The 20,481-nt window shown below is 48.2% G+C and overlaps 1 protein-coding gene across 1 annotated transcript in view; it reads left to right on the forward strand.

Moving 5' to 3' along the window:
- The window catches only part of lamc3 (laminin, gamma 3), a 38,764-nt gene extending 20,001 nt beyond the window's left edge, over positions 1-18,763 (forward strand). The window contains exons 9-30 of the mRNA XM_085926904.1: positions 834-932; positions 1,165-1,301; positions 1,488-1,607; positions 3,788-3,986; positions 5,638-5,741; positions 7,257-7,484; positions 12,290-12,478; positions 12,544-12,789; positions 12,862-13,015; positions 13,078-13,220; positions 13,287-13,465; positions 14,629-14,806; positions 14,872-15,083; positions 15,918-15,994; positions 16,060-16,194; positions 16,328-16,484; positions 16,552-16,698; positions 16,766-16,868; positions 16,936-17,138; positions 17,197-17,337; positions 17,411-17,510; positions 17,703-18,763. Of these exons, the coding sequence (XP_085783030.1) occupies positions 834-932; positions 1,165-1,301; positions 1,488-1,607; positions 3,788-3,986; positions 5,638-5,741; positions 7,257-7,484; positions 12,290-12,478; positions 12,544-12,789; positions 12,862-13,015; positions 13,078-13,220; positions 13,287-13,465; positions 14,629-14,806; positions 14,872-15,083; positions 15,918-15,994; positions 16,060-16,194; positions 16,328-16,484; positions 16,552-16,698; positions 16,766-16,868; positions 16,936-17,138; positions 17,197-17,337; positions 17,411-17,510; positions 17,703-17,968 (3,517 nt within the window). The 3' untranslated portion in view covers positions 17,969-18,763. The remainder of the gene's footprint in view (positions 1-833; positions 933-1,164; positions 1,302-1,487; positions 1,608-3,787; positions 3,987-5,637; positions 5,742-7,256; positions 7,485-12,289; positions 12,479-12,543; positions 12,790-12,861; positions 13,016-13,077; positions 13,221-13,286; positions 13,466-14,628; positions 14,807-14,871; positions 15,084-15,917; positions 15,995-16,059; positions 16,195-16,327; positions 16,485-16,551; positions 16,699-16,765; positions 16,869-16,935; positions 17,139-17,196; positions 17,338-17,410; positions 17,511-17,702) is intronic.
- The last annotated feature ends 1,718 nt before the right edge of the window (positions 18,764-20,481 follow it).

A 20,481-nucleotide genomic window follows, 5' to 3' on the forward strand; every position in this document is an offset into this window, starting at 1 on the left:
TTCTCAATCATTATGCAATCGGTCCTCTTTATTATCCCAAATATGCTCGATGAGGACTTGAGCGCGAGGGCCACGTTTTCTTCCCTTCTCGTTTATATTCAAGGCGCGCACGTCCACGGCGGCGCTCTCTGACCCGCACCACCTGCCGGACGGAATGTTAATGATGGGAATCTTGATTACGTGCCAAATCGGCCACAACATTAAGTACGCGTCAACATTGGAAGCCATCATTTGACGCCATCGCCGTGATTTCTACATCGAGACTAACTGGCGCGGCAATTAACGCTAACGAGCGCACTCGCCTCGAGGTGTTGCTTCCATATTGTTTCCTCCACTTGAAATCGAATCAACGCAAAGAGGGATCACATCAGCCGTTATTTATTGTTTATTTGATGCTTTATTTGCTCAAATCCTTTGTGGGACGCGCACACAACGGAATGAGATAGGAGGACGTCGATGCATCACAGCTTCGCTTACCTTATGGCCATTTATTACACAGATTAGATTTTGTGAAACGCGGGGAGGATGTAGACGTCCACACACACGCACACACACACACACACAGAGTTCCTTCCATCATAGATGCTGAAAAATCAGGCGTCTGAGCAGCAGTGTGAATTATTCAGCCCACTGGAGCAGAAACAAAGGGGAGACGCTTTTGCTGGCAGATAATTAAATTATTTGCAATAGCGCCTCTCATTAAAATTAGATTTGCCGTTCCAAACAAAAGCAATCAATCGCAAAAGGCCGTCCGCCACTTCTTTTTCCCCCGTTTCTTTCTTCTTTTCGGGCGGCTGACTCATTGTGTTTGTCGACTTGCCGTCTATCCGCAGGCCGTGCGAGTGCGCCCCCGCTGGCAGCGCGGGGGACTGCGCGCCGCTGGACGGCGCCTGCCGCTGCAAGGCCAACGTTGAGGGGGGAGGCTGCGGCAGGTGAGCCGACTTTCTCGTGTATAAACAGAGTCGACGGCAAGACGACAGAAGTCAAGATGGCGACAAATGGGGGGGGGGGGGCATATTGTGCCTGACCTCACATGCCTTGCACACGGATGGCCACAGTTGAGTCCCTGTGGGGTCGCAGTTCCTCACAGCTGTGATCCATTTGGACCCAAAATGGCCTTGCGTGGTGAAAAGACAATAAAATGGATTTTCACTAACTGTGCAGATGCAAGCCAGGCTTCTTCAACCTGCAAGAAAACAACCCGAGCGGCTGCCAGCCGTGTTTCTGCTTCGGTCACTCGCTGGCGTGTTCCTCATCCCCTCACTTTGTGGCCGTCAACATTACTTCGGATTTTATGGAAGGTAAAGTTTTTTTTCTGTTGATTTTTGGTGTGTTTGAGAGCCGGCTACATATCGATGGTGATTTTTTTTTTGGGACCCACAAAATGTGACCAAACGCCAAATAATCCAACTGGACGCATGTGTGAGCACAACATCCAAGATCCTTTGGGCCGGTGTTGGATAGCTTTTGCTCTTTCTTGGGTCCAGATCAGGACGGTTGGCTGGGCGAATTCTCCGGGGGTCAGCTGGACCCCCTGCTGTGGAAGGAAGGCGAAGTCTATTTGCTGCCTCTCTCAGAGGACGAGCCCGGCTACTACAGAGCCCCGGGTGAGTGCTCGCATGGAATGCCATTAATATCTTTTCCGTCTTATTTTTCATTTTTACGGCGGAGCATCTGTAATGCTCGTTTTTTTTGGCAGTGTGTCCAAGTGCGGATATTTTGTCCGTCCCTCCGTCCCAATCCTTTATCGCAACCATTAGAAGATAAGGGAATAAGCCGGCCCCCGCCGCAGGATTTAGGGCTCATTTCTATCATCTGCCCCGGCAGCGAAGGCCTGAAGGAATTGACCGCGGCGACAAAGTAGAAATTGGCTGCGTTACCGAAGCGGCTTCTCGCCGCTCGCCAAACCCGTGAGGACGCTCCGGCGGGGGCCGCCCGTTAAACGACGCCTCCGCCGGGGGTTTGTGCGGAATATGCGAAAGAACTAACTCAATCTAACATTCCCCCATTTTGTTTTTTTTTGTTGTTGTTGCCATGTTAGCGGACGTAAATTGTCAGATTTATGTGAACGGATTTGCACGGCCGCTCGCCACCCTCGGCAGTCACCAGAAGGGCGGGATTCCATCAATCCTTTTTAAGAAATTCCAAGATGGTCTTAGCGATTCACACGGCTCCCGAGACATAAGCCGACACTCGGCGGGACCACGCGTCACGCTGGTGCCTTCCCAAATGGCGGCTGACAAGTGGGTGTCGGACTTGGCGGCGACAGCTCGGCGGATAGCGTGAAAGTAAGATGGAGGGAGTTGGGGGGGGGTTGAATAATGGGGACGTCACTCTTGGACTCTTCAGCATCCGTTTTTCATTTGGAGTGAACATCTTGCATTGTCAAGTGCAACAAACTTAGCGGTGTGATCGCAGTTGGCTGGACACGAGCGTGATCCCGGACATCTGCTTGATCCTTGACACGGGCGGATTCGGGGTCCCCCGCGGCGCCGCCGCCAGTCCGACCGGTGGAGAGCAGCTGCCGAGGAGGACTTGAGGAGGGTGGAGGGGTGGGGTCATCTCACTTGAGGCCCTCGTGCAATCTGGCGAGGAAAGAAAAGTGCCACCGAGAAAATCAAATGGGTGCAACCCAGGCGTCTAATTGGGGGGGGAGGCCTTCTTTTTATTTTTGATTTTGGGGAACCGCAGAAATAGTCCGGAGGTGTTTATAGTCTTAATTTTAGAACTGCGGTGTGTGTTTGAGGAGGCTAATTTGTTTCAAAGATTGGATTGCAAAAAATAAAATAGTGGGGAAAGGACTTTCATTTTTTTCCAAATGAAAAACACAATAGTGAGGGGACACTTATCATTTCAAGTGGACAATAGAAATGGATCACTTTTATTTCTTCCGGCAGATGCCAGAAAATGGCAAGCGACTCTCTACGTGGTGAGGAATGTTTGTTTATTCCAGCGCGCAACGCAAGCAGGGAGGTATTTAATTGAGAGGAGGCGTTTATTTGTTCAAGTGCACGCAAGTAAACAGAGACACGACTATTTTGGGGAGAGGTCGAAAGGGAAGCGTCTCCATTTATTCGAGCCCACCTTCAAGCATTTCTTTGAGGACCGCCATTTATTTAGTGCAGGAGAAAAACGGGAAAAGAGAAGCGCAAACTTTTCCCTGTGTTTTGAATTTTTAAGTGGAGCATAAAAATAAAGCAGCACAAGGACACCCGGCGCTCGCTTGCTTTATTCACACCAAGCTAAGCACTCCAGTGACGAAAAAAAAAAAAAAGGGTCACCATGACAACTCTTGACGACGTCGAAGCGGCGGCCACTTAAGAACATTCCATGCCCCCTTTCCAATGAACCGATTGGGCTCTGCGGGTTTTTATTGAATCCGATTTTTCAATTTGATCATGATTCAAAAGTTGCTGTTTATTTGCATGTCGCAATGTGACAATGCTGGATTGATTTATAAATTGCTTTTTGCCTCCCCCGGTGTAAAAGCAAGCGTCTGCTTAACATTCTCCCTCGGCGAGCGTCATTAAAGGCATCTTCCTACGCCAGCAGAAAAAAGAAAGATATGGAAAAATATGGAAAGACTTATCACAGGCAAGAGTGTAACTTTTTAATTGCACCGTCCTGCGCTGTTTTTTTTGTTGTTTTTTTTAACCGTTTGGAATTTCAAAAAGGCTGCTGTTTGATGGGAAAAAAAAAAAAAACATTAAGGAGGGAACACTTATGGATTCAATTTGATATCGTGTGAAACTTTTCAAACTGCTGACGTGGCTTCTTTCTCTGTTAGACAAATTTACGGGTGACCGGAGCCACAGCTACGGCCAGCTCCTCTCCGTCACTTTCACCTCGGAGAGCCCGGAACTGCTTCCCGAGCGCGTCGCCGCCATGCTCGACGGCGCCGGATTCACGCTCGCCGCCGAACTCACGCCCGGCCGTGTCCAACAGGGCGACCCTGCCCTCTCGCCGGAAGAAACCTTTTTCCTCAGGTAAGAACAAATTCTCACAAGCAGAGGATTCTTGTCTCCTGCATATATGCTCTCTATAGCAGTCCTTTTTTTTTTTTTTTTTCCTCAATTGTTTTTCTTATTCCTCAAGTTCTCGGCCTTGCCCCGAACATATAATCGTGCTCGGAATGGGAATAGATCAGCCACAGGCGAGAATAAATTCTCTTACAGTCGGGGCACACGGGAAAGGAAATAATACTTGTACCGTTGTACGTATGATGAAAATAAAAAATGAAGCGCTATTTTTTTGTCATAAGAAACTACACTGGATTTGGACTCGATGATAAAAAATTCAAATCTTGAAATATTACACTGTCAAAAAAAGTGTGGAAATGACAAAATGTATTTCTAAATAAAACATGATTAAAAGTTATTTTCACTTTTCAGCATAGCTCTCACGTTGTTTGGAAGCCCCCGAAGCCAAAAATGTGACGCAACCTTCTCCCAAAAGTGCGTGCGCCGCCTGCGCCGTGTGTAAAACCTAACGAGGGCCGAAAGAGGAATTTCAAAGCCGACGTAAGGAATTTGACATTCAAGATGAGGGTGCAAAATGTCCCGTCTCTTGACTAGCAGCCTCCGAATTCCAGTCGGGTAAACACGTTAAGACCATCACGCCATCGCGGCGCTGTAGATTAAATTGCGCCGCGAGGATTTGAGCCGTGGGCCCAAAGATAAGCGGAGGAGATGATTGGTTGAGATGAGCTGAGCCGGGCAAACAACGCCGCCCTGTTTGCCTTTTTGGATCAAACACTCCACTCGAGAAAAGCAACTACGGCGAATCCTCGTTTATTGCGAGAGATCATATTTCAAAGCCCCCCAAAAATTTGCAATCCTACCAAATGAGCTCAGCACTGTTTGTTTCCCTAAAAGTGGTGTTGAGGCGAGTGCGACTCTTTTGTCCAATGAAGATCTCGCGGCACGCTGGTGGAGCGAAGTCGGTCTTAATGACGGCCACACTCTGCTCGCCGCTGATTATGGCGGGACAATGGCGTTCCCTTCGGGGCAAACGCCGCGCCCGACGGAAATGCCAAAGCTCGGCACCGAGCGCCAGACTTCAATCGACTCGTTCTTTGGCTCGCGTTTGACGTAGACCCGAGTCACGTGACTGGTCAAATGTAACATGTTCATTTGTCATTGGGAAATCCCAATTGATGGCAAAACATGTGAGACACGTTCATGCTAACATTAGCCTTCCAAATGTCCACCCCTGTTGAGCAATATGGATTTTTGACATCTGCCTTAGCAAAGTTCAATCTCAACTTTTTCAACCACCGCACTTGCCTCGGCGAAGGTGCGATTCGTCTTCAGGTAGGGGAGCTGAGGCAGCACCTGCGCTAGCGGCGGCGGCGGCAGCGGCAATCAAACACGGCGCTACGGTACATGTCAGATGTGTCGCCGCGTGGCATTTACAGATCATCCCGGCAGCCGGCTGGGTAAAGCTCAAGCGCCCCCGAAGATGTCAGAGTCAGCACATTTACATCTTGGCACATAATGTGTGCGGCGGGAAGCTTGTAATCATCCCCAAATGTGAAGATTACTGGCGCGCTGCGGCTAAAGTGTGATCAAAGACACGTTGCACATCTGCTCTTTAATCTGCGGGAAATTAAGAGGATGTGTTCTCGTGTCGTCGCAGGCTCGATGAAAGCCAGATGACGCCAAAGCTGTCCGTCGTGGAGTTTCGCCGGCTCCTGCGCAACGTGACGGCGCTACGCATCATCAATGCCGGAGGACTCAATTGTAAGTTACCTGACAGCATCGAGAACAGCGGCGCCTCTTGTGGCCGTCGCAGACATAACCCGGGCTTTTCTTTTCTTCAACTTTCTCACAGTTTCTGCCCAAATGAGAAATCTTTTTTTTTTTCTGGGACGTTTCCTTGTGTCACATGCTCATCAATAATTGGAATGCGGCAGAAAGGATTTGAGCATAAAATTTTAAGAGCGGAGAACACGGCGAGCTGTACCCAGAGCTAGAAAGAGGACGTTTATTCCCAAATGTTGCTCACTCATTCTTGAAACGGTTTCTTTTTTCCATCTCCGCTACAGTTGGATGCCATTAGAGAAGAAAAAAAAACAACTGTGTACGCTATCAAAAATGGCAATTTCAAAAGAAATGAGTCATAGATATTTCATGGGTGGATACGCCGTTGCTAAGCTAATATCCTTTTTTTGGGATAGTCGCCCCGACAAACTCAAGGTATTTTTGCTTCATACTGCCCCCTGGTGGCCAAGGCGCAAACACCAGAAGGCACAGCACAATTCTCATTGCGCTGAAGCAAAAAACTCTTTATTAAAGTGTCTTTTTACTGTCCGTGGAATAAAGTATGATGTTATCCAGGGCTCTTTTTCTTATTAAAAGTGAGCGGAAAGTAATTTTGCTCTGAGCGGCCACCGCCAGGCTTTTAGCCTCCATGTAATGTCCCTGCAGGGAGACAGGGAACATGTGTCCCCTGGAGTTTACATTTTTCCTACCCATTAAAAGTAGCTTGACAATGAATGTTGAGAAACGGGTGGCGGCAACCTCGCCGGTCATTTAGCCGTCGTCATTTTTCACGGGGATTCTCCATTTCATGTGAGGAGCGCGGCGACGGCGGCGGCCTTTCCCTCTGACCGGGCCGTGACGTGGTCCCGTTTGGCCGTAGACAGATGAAAACCATTGGCGGCGTAATGAGGGCGACGTGAGCGAAGAAGGCGGACCGTGACGTGACCGCTTCTAACGAGTGGCCGTGCCGACATTCTGTCCATTTTAATGAACGGTTTGCCGAGCGGCGGCGTAATAAGACGGGCCCGGCCCCGCCTGTCCTCCTCGGCGGCACGCCTTTGGAATTTTAATAGCGCCGAAGAGGAGTCAAAAGTGTGAAATTAGGCGGCGAATTTAGATGAATGAAAAGATCGCCATCAATCGTGCATGTCGGAGAAGTCAAATTCCGGTTTTGGGTTTGAATTGCTTAGGATGTTAAGCACAGAGGCGCCAGATTTTGCCCTCATTAAAATAATAGCAGGTAGCTAGCTTCCTCTCTTTCTGTACTGTTAAAAAAAAAAAAAAAAGCGCCGAAAGATGGCAGATAAGAGCAGCACAAGGAGAGCCTTGATGGGATTTTGACATGAAGGTTTGACGCCTCTGTCTGAAAGCCACTCTGTGGGACAAAAGTTGAAAATCATTAGCACAGCGATGCTAGCAGTGGTTAGCATGTGTGCTTCCTATTTCTGAGATTGGAATCCCAACAATTTTCTTTTGTTTGTGTGTCATCTCCAGACACATCCCAGCTCTCGGCGGTCCATCTGGCCTCGGCATCACTTGCCGCTGGCGAGACGGCGCCCCCTGCCCCCTGGGTGGAAAGCTGCACCTGTCCCATCGGCTTCGTGGGCCAGTTCTGCGAGCGATGCGCGCCCGGATTCACACGGGAGGTCCCGAACGGGGGCCCCTTCTCCACGTGTGTCCCGTGCAACTGCCATCAGCACGGAACTTGCCACCCAGAGTCAGGTTTGTGATTGCCACCACTAGATGGTGCCAAATCATTATCAATTATTATTATTAGACATGGTTTTGGCTCACAGTCACAGATATCCACCTATTGCAAATGGATTTGGAACATCCAGTGTCCTCTCCATGATTAGCTGTAAAGCATAAATGTGACACTCCCCCCCCCCCCCCCCCCCCATACATAATTCACAAGTGAATTCTGTTTTATGCTGCTTTCCAAGTGTGGGTTTTCTGATTCACTTCCCGCAGGCGATGTTGTGTAAAATAGTAACGCGGCAGCCGTCGGGCGGCACAAACACGGCGAGCTTATTTATTTATATTGATGTGCGTGCGCAAGGCCTTCTTGGAGTGTCTTTTACGGAGTTGCGCTCTCGTGAGTGGGAAAAGGCAAAAAAGAAAAATAAGCAAACTCCCCCCCCCCCCCCCCCCCATCCCTTTAGAAAGAAGACAGACAGATTTTTCTCCCATCTTTTATCGCTCCTCAATCTCGACCCAGTTTACAGACGCCGGCAGCTTCGCCTGCGACTGGCGCTTACGTTGTGTTTATCAATTTGATGAAGTATGTAGGAGGGAAGTAATTAAAGGTGCAAAAAATGGATAAAAACATTTACTTGATAGCTATTCAAATCTTATTGGCATTACTTGTCCACAAACAGGCAAGACATTTAAAAAGGTTTCTTCTTTATTGATTTGAAAGTCGAGGCAACCATTTGAAAGCTCGCTCCCGACCCCCACAGGACAAAATCGGAACAGCAGCCACTATTGCGTATTTTCAAAAGGAAATGATTGCTTCTTGTGTGAAGAATAATGTATTTGATTGATTTTGATTAATTACAAAAGCCTTAATTTAATTAGATTTTTTTTTTTTTTTAATGGCGTTCTTCTGCTCCTTTTTCTGACGAGTGCCTGATTAGATTGGTTAGCCGCCGCTCCGCCAACGACGTCTCATTTGCTTGTGGCTCTTTGTGTTGCGACAGGCTCTTTTTTTTCCCCCTCGAAACACTCGCCGGCTTGTTCTTGCTCTTTTTCATCTCCCTTCGTCCTGGTTGCACCTGCTCTTCGCTTCGTCTTCATCCTGCAGCGCTTCCTGAACACTCTTTTTTTTGTTGCTACGGCTCCCCTTTCATGTGTTTGCTAAAGAAGCTTTAATTGTAAAAGGCTTTGTAGGATATCATCTGAATTTTTAACTGCTGCGCCCATTTGCCAACCAAAACATCAGCACCGACCGAGCAAGGCACATCTTCCAACGTGATAGAAGATATTAAAGATATTATCGAAAAATGTTGTATATAATGTTCAACGCGTTTTTAAAAAAACAAGAAAAAAACTAGGCTAACTTTGGAATATTTGCTGTTTTCATTCTGCCTCATGCTCGTGACAGACAGTGGCATTACTCAGAAAAAAAACAGGAGGCAAAACAAAATGGAAGTTATATAAACAGTACTAAGAAATTCCACCATGTTATGCCTCAGTGGAGCCTATTCACTTCCTTTCAACTTCTGGACTGTAAGACATTGACGGTGTTTACAGGAGGCTCACAATCTCATTTGCCTCCATGTTGACATTTGAGACCAACTACAATCAAATTCTGCCTGGTACCAAGTCAAGCGTCCAGTCAGCCATTTTACTTCACGCGGCGAAGCTAGCTGAGGACAAAGAAGGAGTCGCTTTGTTGTGACAAAAGTTCGATCCAAACTTTGTCGACTTCATTTGCGCGCAAAGCTAATGAGCTAAGTATAGCTCGCACTTTGAAGATATTTATGCCGCTCGTAGCACGCATGCTAATGATGAAACAAGCGTTACTTGGTGTCCTCTTGAGTCGCTCTTTACACCCATCCCACGAGGTGTCCTTTAGCGCCCGTTAGCTAAACTTAGCACCGTCGTCGGGCTTCGATTTTTACCGCAGGAACAATAGAAAATATTGTCAAGAGAGTCAGTAAAGCGTCCCCGACCCGCTGTTCCTTCGCCCAGAATCCTAATCGCCACGTAATCACGGGAGGAGCACGGAATTTATTCAGCCGACGTTGGCGGGAAGTCGGAGCTTCTTAATCGTGATTTATTAACGCTCGCCGCGTCGTGCCGTTTGTTTGCAGTCGCGCAACAGCAGCACATTGGAAAATTCATATTTGTTCGAGAAATGTCACCCCCACGTGATTAAATTCATACGCTCCTCGTCTTCGTCGGGTTAGGGTTAAGCCTAAAATGGCGGCTTTTTCACCCCTAGTGACCTCTGTCCCGAGCAGCTTAGAGGACGACGCTGGGCCGCTTTCCTGTCTTTGTCAACTTCCCACTCGACTTTTTGTACTCATCGCCTCTGAGAGATGACATTTAAACATCCGTTGAAGAAGGAGGAGGGTGTGTGGCGGGGGCTCTTCTATTTGTAAACATGACTCACAAGCTAGCATGCTAATGGCCTTAGCGTTTCCTTCTATGTTAATTGATGCAATGGGACAGGTATTCTCCTTTTGAAGGCATTTCACTTCTTTTTCTTCATTGCGTTTGCTCCACTAAGAGACTTAAAAAAAAAAAGGGTTTCTTGTGTTTCTTGGCTTCTCCCACCACACTGCGGCACTTGTGACATTTAAGCCATGCAAAAGAGCCGCGCATTATTCCAACCCCCAAAAGTTGGCCTCGTACAAATGTCATGGTGACAAACAAGTATGTGCTGAACTTCCGGACTGTAAGAATGTTATTTATTTGTTTGTTTGTTTGTTTGGGCTTTTGTCTGCTCGCGGGCACGTGTGGTTAGCAGGAGGCAGCCACTGATGGATGAGTGCAAAAGCTGCAAACAAATCAGAGCATTGGGGGGGGGGGGGGGGGGGGCAGAGTTATTGCGTCTATACTTTTTTTTGCCAGTAGGGGGGGTTGACTATGAATCTCAAGGGTGGGATGTTTTGTGCTTCCGCGACCTTATGGAGCTATTTTATGTTTGCTGGTGAGTTATCAAAGTTCACCGGCATGCTCCGCCCAATGAAAATTCCGAAGATATGCAATTCAGCTTCATCCATCTTGCTAGTATTTATGTTCAAATATTTTGCCATCATACTGGAGGACAGGTTTATCTTGGGATGTGAGGTTGTTGTAAAATACAGAATAGTATGGTGGCAGAAGAATGTAAAATGCTCTCTCTTTTTGTCAGCATCAGTTTGCAGCTAAGTGAGCTAGCGCTAAACCCGAGGTGACCTCATTATGGTTTGGAGCCTGGAAAGCCCAGCCAGTCTGAGCCCAGTCTCAAGCTTTCTGGAAAGCGTCTACGGGGTTAGGACGGGTCGGCCACTCCTGCAGGTCGATGCGGTCGCTCCGCCGGGATCCTCTTTAATGAGTCTGCAGGAGAGACAGACGCTCCCGACGGGGAGGGCAGAAGTGGAACGAACGGGGAATTCTCTTTGCAGAGTGTGTCCTGTTCCGAAGTTTGACTTTAGCGTCGGATAATAAACAAACTGAGAGTGCGCAAGTCACCTCGTTAGCTTAGCACGGATTGCGACGTCACCCGTACAAATATTGAAAACATGATCATTGTTAGAAAGAAAGTAGCATGGTCTTGGAACATTAGCATGAACTAGCCTTGCTTGCTTAACAATTGAAGGTATCTTGGCCCTGCAACATTAAAATTAGGCTTCATAGCTAGCCTTGTTTGCTTCTCAGGCTTAGCATTTTTAGCGATAGCACGTGTGTTGCTTCGTTAGCTTAGCTAGCACAATGAATAATATGTTTGTGTTTGTTGATTCCAATGAAATTTCCCCTTCTGCCTGTTGCCATATGGAATGGTCTCAGAATGACAATGGCGGCCTTCTTCTGCCTCATATCCCGCTCAGTCATCTTCACACTCGGTAAAGTCAGCACATTTCCGTTACTGTTAAATTCATCGTCGGGGCTCCGCAGCGCAACGTGGCGTCGTTTTGAAGACCATTCTTTGCCCCGTTTAACAAAAAGATGTAAATCTACGAGGCAGTCGGTTAAGGCGGAACGGCCGTGTGGGTTTACGTTGAAATAACAGCTTCAAATTCATCCAGGTGAGAAAGTTTCAATAAAAATGAAGTCTCCGCTGTCACCGTAGCAACCTCATCTTTGACTCAGCATAAACTGACCAAAAAAATCCAAATATATATCATCGAGTGAATCCTCATATTGAATCATTTGACAACGTGCGGGTGAGAACGCCCGACACTTTAAACTCAAGTTGACTGTCTGGCCATGCTCGGTATTAAGTCGACGAACGCTTCCTGATCTTGCAGCGTGTTTAATATTGCATTGTTGCGGGCTTTGAATAAATAATGGCAACATCCCATGACGAGATGTACCATTAAATGAAGCTGCTAGCAAACGGGGATGACACTTCAGCGGGACGCGTCACGTTCGGCGCCGATGCAATTAGATAACCCGCTCGCTGGCTTCCGTGATTCATCATGTTCACCCACTCTTGCAGCATAATAACTCATGAAAACAGCATAATTAATCTGGTATTTAAAAAAAAAAAACAAAAAAAAAAGTTTATGGACACAGCTCCAGGATTTAAATATGTTTTTGTTATTGTTTTGCCCGAGACTACTTCATAGGCATGCTAATCTGCCTGCCGCTTGCTCCAGGGAATGGCCTCCCTCCCTTGAAGGCAATTACGGTCTGGCTGAGTCCGCTTGTCTTTCTCGGAAAGAGTTTCGGAGCCAAGTCGAGATAAGTGTCAAGGACGCAGCGCGCCCGGCTGGTGATTGACCAGAACTGCGTCTCCCGAGTCATTTTTGGACATGTCTGAAAATGGAGTCGTTTATGTAAGTTTACAGCTTTGCTCATTTTTATTTCTATTCCAGGCGTGTGCGAGTGCTCAGACTTCACCGGCGGGCTGACCTGCGAGCGCTGCCTGCACGGTTACTACGGCAACGCATTGATCGGCACGCCGGGCGACTGCCAGCCCTGCCCTTGCCCCGGCGGAAGCGGCTGCGTGCGGCCGGCGGAGTCCGACCAGGTGTTCTGCACCGACTGCCCCGCCGGACAAACAGGTGAGCGGCCCGCTCCGCCGGGAGCTAACGTCGCGGCCTGACTCCGCCCTCCCTCTCGCCGGCAGGTTCCCGCTGCCAGATGTGCGACGACGGTTACTACGGCGACCCGCTGGGGCGTTCGGGGACGGCGCGGGAGTGCGTCAGATGCGACTGCAGCGGTAACGTGGATCCCAACGCGGTGGGCGTGTGCGAGCGCCTGACCGGCCGCTGCCTCAAGTGCACGGGGAACACAGAGGGCGAGCGCTGCCAGAGCTGTCGCCGAGGTTACTACGGCGACGCTCGCGGCGACGCGCCCGGACCGAAGTGCAAGCGTGAGTGGTCGGTCGACTCCGCCGAAGACCACCGAAATGTCTCCTCTCGTAAAAATGAATCGTCATCTCCAGCGTGCAGCTGCAACCCCGCGGGAACCTCGGGCCACGCTACCGAGTGTCACCCCGAGACGGGAAGTTGCACGTGCCTGGAACACGTCGCCGGGCGGGACTGCGGCCGATGCCGGGAAGGCTTTTTCAACCTCCGGCACGGCGTAGGTTGCGAAAGGTAAAGCCACGGCGAGGAGAACTCAGCCGAAGAGCACTTTGAGGAACACGGGCTCCCTCCAGGTGCTCGTGTCACCCCGTGGGTTCGTCGTCCGTCGCCTGCCACCCGGTCACGGGGCAGTGCTCGTGCAGGGGCGGCGTGGAGGGACGGTTGTGCGACGCGTGTGGACCGGGTTTCTTTGGATTCTCCTCACGAGGATGCAGAGGTAGGCTTTTTTTTCCCAGATCAAAGCCGCTGGCAGATTTCGAACTTCTACTCCTTCTGGCGTCAGCCTGCGACTGCGACCCGATGGGTTCCGTCTCCGTGCGCTGTCACGCCAACGGCACGTGTCCGTGTCGGCCCGGCTTCACCGGCTCCAAGTGTGACAAATGCCGGCCCAACCACTTCCTACACCGAGGCACGCACCAGTGCCAGGAGTGTCCCGCCTGCTACGGACTGGTGCAGCAGCAGGTGCGTTGAATACAAAAATACAATTTGGCGGCAATTTAGCTGTCAAATTGAACAGTGCAAATGAAAGCCCCAAAAAGGCCAATCAGTCGAAATAAGAATTAAAGCTTCCCCAAAGGCCCTTTACTTGTCGAAATAATAATAAGAATTAAAGCCCCCCCCATAAAAGCCAGAATGAACTGCGTCAATTAAACGCACCTCCATTTTGTCGCCAGCGATTAACAGGCGAGACTTAAAGCCCCAGACGACACCAATTAGTTGTTCGATTCATAATGAGCACCTCAGAAAGGTCATCCCATTACTGATAATCAGAATTAAAAACACATTCGGTCGCCGGAATTGTCGGGAAGGAGTAAAGTAAGCATTCTCTCGCACCGCCTCGGGAAAAAAAGACAAACGAGCGCGTCGGTTGACAAAATCGGAAACCGAGGAGGATCTTGAAAGGAAAAAAAAGCCGGTTAAAATAATGTCAGCGGTGACAAGTGTTCCAACCTTTGTGGGGAGGAAGAAAGAAAAAAAACAAAACAATGCCTCCGACTGTGGACAAATGTCCCGCACGTTGAGTGACTTTTTTGGGTGAAATCTCATATCTGGAGAAATTCCCTTCCCGCTTTGTTAGATATGAAGCGGCCTTTCATTCGCCACTTATCTGACCGTTGTTATTCATTTATTCATTGCTTCTGTCGGAATACTTCATCTCCTGCCTTGGGATGAATAAGAACAGATCAGATTTTTTTTTTTTTTTTTTAAGTTCCGTTTTTAGGTCTGGGCTTTTTTTTTGACACTGAGTGATAAATCACGGTGTAGTTAAAGGCGGCGGTGGGTGCTTGCTTTTTTTTTCATTTTTTTTTTTTTCAAAAATGGGATAAAAGGCAATGGCGCAAAAATGCTGTCTCTTCTGATATTCCAGCATCAGTCGGAGTTATACAGACCAGATACACGGGATTTATTTTTATTTTTTTTTTACAGGAATTGTGAAAGGCGCTAAAGGTAGATAAATGGCGAGCATGTGTTCATTCCCCGCTTATTTTTCCATTGCGATTCATTTATTCATTGCTTTTGTCGGAATGTCGCATTTCCCTCCTCCCGATAAATAAGTCCCTTTTTTTTTTCTTGTTCGTTCTATTTTTGTACACCCCGAGTGCTAAATGCTAGCCTTGTTCCAGGCGGAGAAACTGAGGACACGCCTGCAGGACACCGAAAAGCTCCTGGCCGGTTTGGATTGCCGAAGCCGATTCAGCAAACGCCGTCCCCTGCTGGGATTTCCCACCGACTCCACTCACGAGAACCAGCGGGACGGGCCAACGTTACCCAACGCGCTGGAGGAGTTTTTGGCTTTCCAAGGTAAACGCGGACACACTCCGGGTATCCGATTCCTTTTTTTTTTGTGGTCTTTTCTTCACTTCCAGAGGCTCAGGAGGCCTTTGTACGACAATTCTCCCCGCTGGAGGCGTCCGCGGGCGCTCTGGCGGCTCGCCTGCGCGACTTGTCAAACGCTTCCAACTGCAGCGACGGGTCCAAAGAAGAACGAGGCGGGTGTCGGACGTTAGCCGCCGTCGCGAGGATGGTCAGCGAAGCCCAGACGCAACTGAAGCGGGCCACAAATGACCTGGACCTCATGGTGGGTTCTTTATTTCAAGCAAATCAAAGTAATACTTTTCTATATAATGTTATTATTATGATTAAAATATATCTATTTTTTATTTTATTACTATTATTATATTATATAATAATTTTGATTTTAGGAAGTGGCCATTTTCATTGATGGCCAAAGTGGCCTCGCATCGTGAAAATATCGTGTTGAGTTTTGAGTCATACGTGTTTGACGACGTGCTTTAAGGCGGCGGCGGCGGCGCCGCTGTGAAAGGAGAATTGCTTCCAACCTTCTGGAGCCCAGCCACCTTTTATAGGCCACCAAATCCCCACCAAAGCAAACCTTCAAAGCAAATCTTTTCATTCCTCATCCAGCCGCCTCCTCTTCATCCTTCTCCACCTTTTGAGCGGCAAAGTCGGCAGGGAGGGAATACAAAAAAATGTGCAGGCGGAGAACCAAGGCATCAATTGTTGATGTATTTTCCACATATTTGTTTCATTTGCATGATCCCAAATAAAATGGAGACGGGATGGCAGGAGATGATGATGTTCTTGTTTTTTGTGCCCCCGCTTTGAACCGTGTAAGATATTAAAAAAGTTCACAAGGTGAGTCTGGCGACATGGCAGGCCACCATTTTTCCCGCAGACTGCTTCTCTGAATGCTGCCAAACTTTCAAAGTTGCGACCTATTTTTAATTCGGTTTCCAAACTTTTTGGTGAGTACGTCTATCATGATTAAACGGTTTTTTTTTGTCATCGTCTGAAAGTCAAGGACGAATCTCGAATCGCTCGGCAGTGTTTATTCTCCCTCAAAAAATCTCAATAAGCCCGAAAAGACTCAAGAAATGTATTCCCTTTCTAGATCATTCCTTTTGAGGTTGACTCGGGATCGGATGAATGGAAGATGATGGTGAACGAGTCTCAAGCCCTCAAGAAGAGGTGAGTACGTCACTTTGCCACCCGTCACTAGTTTGTTGAACACTTTCCGTTTTACGCACTTATAGCCACGAAGATGCCGCCGAGCGAATAGAGGTCGTGGCCGGCAGGGCGCTTAACACTTCGAAGGGCGCCGTCGCCTTGTTGACGGACTTCCTGGAGGACAACTCCACTGACGAATACATCGAGAACCTGACGCGACGGTAAGCAAAGAAGTTTACGGTCGAAAATGAGTCATCAAGTATTTCAAATGACCAAACCACTTTGGGTGCTAGCTTAATGCTAACAGAAAATAGACAAGACTGTTCCGAGGCTAACCGATGGAGGTCATTTCAGATTGACGCAGATGCGGCAGCAGCGGCTAAATCTGACCGCCTGGGTGAACCAAAGCGATGCCGAGGCCCGACAGAAGGACGTCGGCGGTCTGCGGCTCGCCCTGCGTAACGTCACGTCGCAGCTCCGCCGCACAAACGCCAGCCGAGCCGTTGCCGAGGTAACCGCCGTAAATTTGATCAAGCCGTATCGTTTTTCCGCCGCTGACCTTTCTCGCCGTTGTTTAGCACGCCGGCTCGTTGTTGGAAAAGACTCAAGAACTGGATCGAAGCATCGGCTCCAAAGACGACCTCATCGGCAAGATGGCAAACGACACTCGCAACCTAGCGGCGGCCGTCAACGCTAAGCGGGAAATTCTGAAGGGCGCAGCCGAGGTGATCAAATTCGCGGCGAGGTGCTCGGCGAACGTCGGCGTGCTGACCGCTCTTTTGACTCCTTCAGCTGCAAGGGCGAGCTCAGTGGGCCAAAATGGTTGCCTTGGCTTCGGTGGTGGCGGGAAAAGGGGCGGAGTCGGAAGAAATCGGCCTGCATCGAGATCTTGAAAGTGAGGCTGACAAACAAAATTGGGATTTTCTTGGCAACCTTTTGTATACTTTGAATTTTCCACCCAGACATGGTGCGTGAATGGCCTGGTCTGCAGACTCAGACTCGGGCTGCTATGAAGAAGAAGAAGCCCCTGGAGGGTAAAGTTCTGGCCAGCGTCACCAAACTGGTCTCGGAGATCCGAGAGACCCTTCAGCCCGTGCGGGAAAACTCCCGCCTGGCCCAAAACGTCTCGCAGGAAGCGAAGCTTACGGCCGACACGGTGGCTGAGGTACGCAAACGAGAGGCGAGCTTTGGGAACGACAAAACCACACCGCATGTGATTCTAGGAATCGAAAGGCCTCCTGACGCAGGCCAAGCACACCAGGACCGCCTTCGCCCATCTCGGCTCCCACGTGGAATCCGTCTTGGAAAGTCTGGACGCGCAGACGTCGCGAGCTGAGAGCGCAAAGTTTCACGTGCCCTCTGAGGTACGGTGTCGTATTTACCGTAGTCGCCCGAATGGTTAAATCGAAATATTGAGGGCAAGCTTTAACGTCCTAGTCGGCGCCCCCTCTGGCCGACATGAGGAAGGAGCTGGAGGCGGCCAAGATGCAGTTGGAGGCCTACTCGCTCACCCTCACCCAGCTCATTGACAAAATTGGTAAGTACTACCTTAAAAAAATGATCCCCCAAATAAATATGAAACATTCATTGTTAATGAATTCCTACAAATTGAAATCAATGTATGAATGAAAATGAATTCTCTCAATATTTGTCTAGCAGAGCAGCCTTTGCGTGGGTTTGCCATTTGCCGTTTTGCCATTTTCTCTTCAATCTGTCCTCTGGGCCGCAGACGGCAGCGTGCCTCTGGAGCGTTTCCAGCGCATCCTGAACGAGACGGCGCGGCGCCTGAGCACGCTGCGCGGCAGCGTGGAGGGTCCCCCGCTGGGCGCCAAGATCGGAACCCTGCGCGCGGCGGCCGAGGGCCAGCGCAGCCGCCTGCTGCTCCTAGAACAGGAAGTGCAAGAGATGGTCCGGGAGAGAGACAGTCTGAGGGACATCGCGCTCCATTTGCCGCCTTCCTGCGCTGAGGCCGGCGGCAAACGCCGACGGGGCTAACCACGGGACGAAAGGATACGCCGGTACTTTGACCTCAGAGTGACCCGACTCGGAAGAGCGACGTCACTCTTTAGCGCTTTGCGTTGAGATGAGAACACTCAAACGGAGCTGCTGCTGTAGGCCACAACTCGCACCCAGACGCTCACACTGAAAGAAGCGGCTGACTCTGCTCCGGCTCCTGATGTCATGCGCTAGGCCACGCCCCTTGAAAGCCACGCAAATACTTCAGCATGTACAGTATTTACACTTTAGAACAGCAGTTTATTTCTTTCCAATGTCTTTTATGATGTTTTATACAACGCAGGGCTATTTTCTTATAACATATAACATAAAAGATATTTTAAAATACAACAACAAATCATTTTGAGGGGCCGGGGGTCTGAGAAGAATTGATTTATTTACAGAACCAATTAAATTATGAGTGGTCTTTATGTTTTATTTTGAAAACCGCTGACCAGCAAGAGAATAACAGCCATGACATTAGTCACTCCAAATGAGCCGTAAGCTCCAAACCCAACTCCACTCACACGGCAGTTGACATTTCTTTCATTTTCGTCATCCTTCCAGGTATTATATCAAAATGTTCTTCCTGTGAATGCATTTAGCGCCAACTTCCCGCTGCGCAGCTTTTCTGGCAAAATAGCAGCAATCTTTTCAAATCAGAGATGTTTTCACGTTTTCCCTTCTGGTTGGCTTTTGACTCAAATCATCAAAATATGTCAGCAATGATGTGGGGGCGTGAAAAAAAAAAAAAAGATGTAAAAAATAAAAACAGATATGACGAAGGCACTGAAATGGCGTCCTGACTGAATTTGCTACAAGAAATGATTACCAAAGCAACATACCATGTTAAAAATAAAAGCCCTTTTTTACATTTTGTCCAAATTATGAATGGTAAAATATGGAAAAGCGTGACTTAGCACATAACCTGTCCATCTTATAAATGTTCAAACGTGATCTATAAAGTAAAACGTGCGGTGACTAAGCGACTTTGTCATCGCCTTGCCTTGTGAACGATTTCCCTATACGCCCGGGGCGCAATTAATGGTGACACCTTGCAAAAAAAAAAAAAAAAAAGCAGCGGCATCAGCAAGCTATTAAACACCAGGACCTGCTGAGTCAGTGCAGTAACGAATGCCACTGAGTCACGGCGGGCGTTTGTCCACAATGGACCCCTTTAATCACCGCAAGGGCGGCCATGATGAAAACGGACCAAAAATGCTAACAAGAGCTAGCTTGCGTCGGCAATCGACTGGTGGTGACGTCAAACGACCTTTTTTTCTAAGAACTTTTTTTTTTCATCAGCTTGCAAATTACATGATTGAATTAAGTTGATCAATATTGATAACGCCCGCTTCATTATTATCGCGGTCGGGGCACATCCTTTGTTGTTTTGCAGCTCGTCACATCATCTAATTAAAACGTATTGAACCAATTAGTCAAGTCAATTAGCCCGCTCGTCTGTTTCGCACGAAGGTGAGCAAACGTACGAGTCAGCTTCGCGACACCTAAATTTGTAGAGACAAAATGGCCTTCGTAAGCGAAAAGTGTGACACCGAGCTGTGTCTTTTTCAGCATTTAATTTGATTCGATTAAAAGGAAAGGAAGCGCCGGCCTCTCATTAATCAGCAGGTTCACTTTCATGCTGCTGTGCCAATTTGTTTTGTCTTCTTTCAACACTTTTGCCGTGGCCCCAAGCAGTGTCATAAATCGGCCAATTAGTGCCCCACAAACCAGGTAGTAATTTTAAAATTAAAAAAAATCAACCCCCCCTAAGCTGGTTTCACTTAGCTACTAGCTAAGCTAGCTACTTAGCAATTAGCGCATTCATGTTAACTACTGCACACATTTGCCTCATTAGTAAAACTATTTGTAGTATGTCGAATTTGCCTTATATGAGCAACATGAATGTAACAACAGACGACAAAGTCTGAATTTTTGGCCTATTTGCAACTGTCCTTCAAAGGCAAAGTCATCTTAGAGATTTTATCCAATGGTTTCTCAATTTGTACCACAAGTTTTCATCGCTGCATGTGGGCGTAGTGAAATTTAATGACTTGCCATAAAACGAGAATCTGTAATAACTCAGCAGTTAGCACTCCTCCCATCTTGTGTTAAAACTCGGCCCCAAAAGCCAGTTTCACTTTGTCCATCATGAGTGGACCCACAAAAATGTCTCAAGTGCTTCAAAGTCGGCCATTTTGTTTCAAAGTGGCCATTTAAGAGTCTTTTCCAGCTCATGCAGAGCAACTAACCATCTTCCAAATATCGGAATATTCATGCAGTCTGTGGAAAAGCGACTCAAGCGTGACTCGATGCTGCCCTCTTGTGGCCGCTGTTAGAAACACCATCATAGCCACACATTAGGAACACCCTTGAGAATTTGAGCCAGTTTTTAGTCACGATGAATGTAGTTGATCAAGGTTTGACACATTTCTACATAGTTGATAGATTTAAGTGTTCACCTTCAAGATTGTTATTTGAAAAAACAAAATCTCCACTTTGCTGGCCTA

The sequence above is a fragment of the Syngnathus leptorhynchus genome, chromosome 12, assembly GCF_054491065.1.
Source record: "Syngnathus leptorhynchus isolate UIUO chromosome 12, UIUO_Slep, whole genome shotgun sequence".
Lineage (NCBI taxonomy): Eukaryota > Metazoa > Chordata > Actinopteri > Syngnathiformes > Syngnathidae > Syngnathus > Syngnathus leptorhynchus.